The 6,454-nt window shown below is 30.1% G+C and overlaps 1 protein-coding gene across 1 annotated transcript; it reads right to left on the reverse strand.

The window, feature by feature from the left end:
* Positions 1 to 640: 640 nt before the first annotated feature.
* LOC117926936 (protein SULFUR DEFICIENCY-INDUCED 2-like) lies at positions 641 to 3,795 on the reverse strand. The gene is made up of 4 exons (XM_034846271.1): positions 3,544 to 3,795; positions 2,014 to 2,226; positions 1,413 to 1,568; positions 641 to 1,210 (listed from the first exon to the last, which is right to left on the reverse strand). Exons 1-4 carry the CDS (start codon positions 3,778 to 3,780, stop codon positions 815 to 817), a joined length of 1,002 nt encoding a protein of 333 aa, XP_034702162.1. The 5' UTR covers positions 3,781 to 3,795; the 3' UTR covers positions 641 to 814.
* Between the last annotated feature and the right edge of the window lie 2,659 nt (positions 3,796 to 6,454).

Here is a 6,454-nt window from a genome sequence, read left to right on the forward strand (position 1 = left end):
AGCTAATGCTCCAACCCATTTTATTTACACTCATATCTTATAGTCACACTTAGTCTTCCTTTTAGCTAATGTCAAGGCCGCAACCAAAAACTCACCTTCTTGTAGTGACTATTTTAATTGATTTATAAAACTCACATTTAATAAATTTATTTTAAAGATTTTGTAACTTTTTTATTTCATATTTATCCATTTTATAAAATAAAGATTCTTGTTATTAAATAATTTTATTGTGAAAATTATCTTTTTTGAATTAAATTTTTTATCCTTAGTTATTTCATATAATAAATAAATATTTTTTTTAAAATCTACTTTAATTTATTTATGAGAATTACATTAAATCAAAATACATTTTTAATTGATTATATTGAAATTAATTTTTTTTTTAAATTGTAGTTATCTAATATAATAAAATTAGAATTCAACATAAATTCAACTCCTTTAGTTCATAAGAATTAAATTTTTATTAAATGGTTGATAAAAAACTAAAAATTATTTTTATACATTTTAAAATAATGTGGATATAAAAATAAAAATGAAGATGAAATTAGATAATATATTATTTTTTATTTATTATAAATTATATATTTTAGTAATATAAACTATCATTACTTAATTATTACTAAATCATTATCCTCCACAATTCAATATAAATACAACTTCATTTAGATGTTGATATAAATACACTGGTTTACCCCTTTTTAGAGACTGTACTATTACTTTCCATTTCAAACAATATAATAGAATATACATTCATGACCATAGTTATTCTCCACACACTCTTCTGTTAAAGAAACAAACGTATAAAAAGATGAGATCAACAGGCCAGTTGATCTCTGAATGGAGAGATCTCTTCAAAGATGGGAAGTCTCCTTGTTCTAGATGGGCTTGATTGCTTCATCAACTCAAAGAAACAATCCTCCAAACTTACTTCTGAGGTGCTTGGAAACACCGCTTCAGATTGCCATGGCTCTACTTCCTCCAGCAATTCATGGGCTCGGTTTCTTGACTTGGGATCATTGGATCCACAAAATTTACCATGTAATACATCTTCAAGAACAGACCGTGCTTCATCGTATCGTGCTTGCTTGATTAGGCACAGCCCCAAGTTGCAGGCTTTGTTGGCATCAGGGTCAATCGTTTGAGCTTCGCGATATACCACTTCAGCTGTTGCATAGTTGGTTTGCTGCATGTAGGCCCAACCCAAATTACCCTAATCCATCACAACAACATCACTCAGAAAATAATGACAGGGACAGTACAAGTATCAACTAAAAACCCCATGATAGAACAAGCTGTCTCCTAGGGATCATAGAAATATTTAATCAGAAAAAGGAAAACTATATCCAAGATTGCTAGTCTCGCTTTCATTTCAAAATCTAAAACCTTAAATTTTGCAAACAAGTAACTTATACCAGTATCCTGGACGTCTCTTGCTGGATGGTGACCTGAAACTTTCTTCCATGGGACCGAGCAGTTTTAGTGGGCTTTCTATTGAATGCCTCCCCTTGATAGATCATTCGAAGTTTCTGCTTCAGCAGCTCAATTTGCTCCTCTAATTTCCCACATTTCTGCAGATTTCTCACAGATATATATAGCCAACATAAGAAGTATGACAACACAAGCTTCAATATTTTTATGAAATTCCATTCATCCATGCACTGGAAATCGAAGATTTAGAATCCCCAAGTGCGACTTTTGGGTATTCTAAACTATTTTCTTTTCTTAGTATTTTTTGGGAACCAAACATGGCCTTAATAAACAACAATCCCATGCTATATAAAATGCTCCCCAATTTGGAACTAAGATTTTGAAACACATGATGTAAAATAACACATTGCCCCATCCCATTATAACATGGAAATCACATCTTAAAATCCTTAATTAACCAACTAAACCATTTATTTGAATGCTACCAGCCCCATCCCACTTCAGAGAAAAAGTCTGTTTTGAGTTTATATAACAGGAGAGAGAGCTTTTTTTAAGCTGATCATTCGTGACTGAATGCGTGCGTACCTTGTACAAATCCATGAGAACATTGTCTAACGATTCCTGAGCTTGCTTTGAGCAGCGGTCCCTGAAAGACTTGATAGCTTCAATTGCTTCGTCGACTCTGTTTTGTTGCTTCATAACAACTGCCATGTCTTTGAGGGCACTATCTACTCTATCCCCAACATTTATTGCTTCCCAAAACAAAGCAATGGCAGCCTCAGGATCCTTCTCAACTAACTGAAGTTTCATGGAGAATAATAAACAAGTCAAAATTAAGAATGGCTAAAAACCACCACCGGTACATGATGAACCAAAATGTTGTTGAAAATTCTTCATTAGGCAATTCCCACAAGAGCACAATGTTTGTCTTTCATGCATCCATGAGCAAAAGAAATCTATTAGGGTAAGGGATAAAAAGATAAATAAAAATGTAAACTTAAAAATAAGTTAATTATTTTTACTTATTACTTAAAGTTATTTTTAATTTTAAGTCATACTATTAAATTATTTTACAAAACATACATAATTTACTTAATGACTTAAATTAAGTTATTAAATCACTTTAAGTTATTAAGTTGGATTATTAAACACCCTCTAAATATTAGCTATTAAATTATCCCAAAAACCCTATTAGCTACAAACTCAAACACTTCGGTAGAAAATATCAATCATTTCCATGTTTTCCATACATTAGGAAGAGTTTTGAATGCAAACTTCATGGAAAAATTAGGGTTCTTAGGAATCAAAATTTGGTCACAATTTCGCCTATCAAAAAATAAATAAATAAATAAAATGTGGTCACAATTTCAAATTTTCCAAAAATTTGAGAATTGCCCCCATCTAAAACAAACAACTTAAGAATGAAAGCAAATCTTCTCTTACAAATTGAAGTTAAGAACCAAAAACTACATAAGATTTAATATGATTGATGTTGCAAATATCAAAATCCACTGAATTGCTTCTCCTAGGAAGCTAAATCAAGAAATTCCTTTCATTTTGTTCAAAAGCGTTATGTATATTAAAAAAGAAATCAAGGGTATTTTAGTAATTATAACAAACTGAATCCGGCAAATATGACAGAGAGGAGATCAACTGGGAGTGAATACAACAGGGGCCCCACCACGAGTCGGTCATGACCCAGAGTTAACACCCTTCGTAACTCGCCCAACCACCCGAATTAAAACATTATAGCCCATTTTAGAAATTAAAACATTATAGCCCGTTTTAGAAATTAAAAACAAAATGCGAAAACTATACTTCATTTCGTTTCATTTTGTTTTTTTTTTTGAAAGTAGGGTCCAGATCTCTATAAAGAAAATTCTAAACCCTGTTAGGGATCTTGACTTAGTATATTTCTTTCTCGGGAAAAAAAAAAATTATTCCGAGAAAAAAAAGAGCATGGTAAACATCTCCATGCTCCACGCAAGAAAGCAGAAACCCAAGAAAGAATTTACGAGAAAAAGAAAAACCTCTGAATCAAAGAAAGAAAATCAGCGAACAAATAGAAGGTATCAGATGGATCGAAAGACTTCAAGAAAAAGTAAAAAATGAAACCTGAAGGTGCTTGGCTCGAACATAAGGAGTATCACCAGGAGGGAGCTTGTGAATAACATGGTAAGGCTCTTGCTTCTGTGCCGCCTTCTTGGGGCTCCTTGTGCTTCCCTGCATTTTCTCTGTGCGCAGAGTGGGTGAAAACTGAAGAGCCTTTTGGATTGGAGCTCTGAGATTGGGGGTGAGAGGGGAAGGTAGAAGTATTATAGGGTTCAGTTGTGACTGGATGAACGTGGACATAGGCGTGATCTGGGTTCAGTCAGTGTTGGAACTTTCCCACTCTTTAAGACAACTTTATGTGATTGGGACACGTGGTGGCTTGGTATTAGGAGGACGAGTCTTCCTTATTTGTTCCGTGCCTGTTTAATGTTTTTTTTTTTTTCAATTATTCTTTGTTGACGGATTTTTTCATATTTATACCATGCCTTTCTAAAATCCAGTTGTTTCCACGCGCACGCGCAAAGCACGTGTGTGTAATAAAATTAATATTATATAATTTATTTAATTATTTAACAAAAATTATGAAAAAAATAATTTAGTAAAAAATGAAATATTTGTGTTTAAAAATGTACTATAGCATCATGATAACTCTATGGATATATTTATTCTATCAAATCAACAATAATTAAATGTTTTTTATTAAATTAATTAATTATAACTAATTAATATTTTATTATTTAATAAACAATCTTTGAGTACGAGTACAACTTAGTTAATAGGACTTGTATGACAACATTTATACCCGAAATTTCAAGAAATCAAAAAAACATTCTTAATCCAAATAGGATTCCTTATGCAGAATATTTCTTAAAATTTTACGTTATATTTAGTTATGAGAAAGTATTAAGGAAAGAAAAAAAATAATAAGAAAAATGATTTTTTTTTATTAGGTTGTATTATAAAAAATGTAAAAAAAAAATCAAATATAATTAAAATTAATTAAAATTTTATATATTTTCAAATTATTTAGTTTTTACATTTTCTTCTTAATGCATGAAGATGAAACTTCCTTTTTCTTCTTTATCAAAAAATTAGGGTACAATATTGTACTGAATTTCCCCCCTAATCCAACTTATCTAAATAAAGTCGTTCATCCAAAAACCATTCTAAATATAAGAATTATAAGGTGTTTGGTAAAACTTAATATTTATTACTTAATAACTTGTGTTGATTTTAAGTTAATTATATTTTAGTTATTAACTTAAAATTTATTATTTAAATTTTATTTTAAATATTAAAGTTATTTAATAAAATTAACATAAATTTTATTTTAAATCATCAAATTGACATATTTATCTCCATAAATATAATTAAGACAAAGGAGGTTGAGTAATAATGGAAATCGTTAAATGGCAAATGAAATCGTAGAGGTAATTAGAACAAACGAAATAAAAAAGTAAAATGAAATGTGAATTTAAGAATAAATTAATCGTTTTTACTTATTACTTAAAGTTGTTTTTAATTTTAAGTCATATCATTAACTTATTATAGCAAATATACTTAATTTATTTAATGACTTAAATTAAAATATTAATTCACTTTTTAAGTTATTAAGTTATAAAGTTGGTTTACAAAACACGCACTTAGTAAAACTTTTTCCACCTACATATGTTTTGAATCATAGACATAATTAATCTTTTGTTTGTATGAACTATTTTATGTCCTGAGTGTGAATGGGTTTACAAGATACATTCCTAATTTGCCCAAGTTTTGAAAAATGCTTTCTCTTATCATCCTATGTTATCTAATTGAATTCAACTCAATAAAGCCTTTATCTCAAATGTTCCTGAATTGCAAGGATAGTTAGACATGAGCAAAAAGACAAAGAGGGATATAAGAGAGTGTTGATATTTTGATATACATCAATAATATTAAGTTATATCTAAAAACATAAAACAATAGTAAATATGAAGATTTGTTCAATCAAGCATCTAAAGTCTTTGATATGCAAGAAGAGAGTTTAACTAACATCATATTTCTTTTCAAAATACAAGTCTAGACCCTCCATTTTGTCCTTTTAGCACATGTAATGCTAGTTACTACACTGCGTTTCCCTTTTACCTTGTGATCGTTCCTTGGTAACCCATTGATACTCATACAACTTCTTTTTCTAAGCCATCTTCGAGAACCATTTTGTAAAGGGGCTCATTAGGACCCTCACTATAAACTTGGCTACTCTTCACGCCTAGTTTAGGTCACATATACGCACCCTAACTCATTCAAACATAACTGACACTTTTGGACATACTTAAATCCACTTAGGCACACCTAAGCATCTTTTACACAAACTCACTTAGTCACACTTCAGATCATTCCAATCCACTTAGTTGCACTTTAACTTAGTCCACTTGGTTGCATTGTAGGTACACTTCAAATTAGTTAATTTAGATACATATTCATTTTAACTTGAATTTTGATAAGGTAATTTTTATTTTATTTATTATTATTATTTTGGTAAATTAATTTTTCGAAATGTTTCAATATAATTTTTTTAATGAATAATTTTTTGGTAAGTTATTATTATTATTATTATTTGTTTATTTACTTTATGTTTTTATTTTTATTTTATTTTCATTTCTTTTTTTAATGTCTATTTTATTTTATTTTATATATGTAAAAACAAATGGAGAAGCATGGGAACCGGTGGGCTGCATGGAAAAGAGGCTGGATTTTTTAAAAACGTAGGGTGAAGAAAAGGATGCTTGGAAAAAAAGGTTAGTGAGGAGTTTCAAGGAGTTTTGCATGGGAAAAGCAAAGAAGGGAAGTCTTGGAGAGGAAGGAAGAGGGGCAGAAAAAGGGGAACCGATTGGTTATTCATGGAAGAAAAAAAACATAGATGGGGCTATTTTAGAGAAGATTGAGATTAGAGTAAGGAGGAGAAAAAAATGCAGGGGGATTTCTCTAGGATACAATG

Source organism: Vitis riparia, chromosome 2, assembly GCF_004353265.1.
Source record: "Vitis riparia cultivar Riparia Gloire de Montpellier isolate 1030 chromosome 2, EGFV_Vit.rip_1.0, whole genome shotgun sequence".
NCBI lineage: Eukaryota > Viridiplantae > Streptophyta > Magnoliopsida > Vitales > Vitaceae > Vitis > Vitis riparia.

What these genes read in the sequence shown, in the direction of transcription:
- LOC117926936 (XM_034846271.1), bottom strand. Translation starts at nt 3,780, where the DNA reads ATGTCCACGTTCATCCAGTCACAACTGAACCCTATAATACTTCTACCT. An exon ending in TTCTCATGGATTTGTACAAG is followed by an intron (nt 1,569 to 2,013) that starts GTACGCACGCAT and finishes AGAAATCTGCAG; the next exon opens with AAATGTGGGAAATTAGAGGA. An exon ending in AAGAGACGTCCAGGATACTG is followed by an intron (nt 1,211 to 1,412) that starts GTATAAGTTACT and finishes GTGATGGATTAG; the next exon opens with GGTAATTTGGGTTGGGCCTA.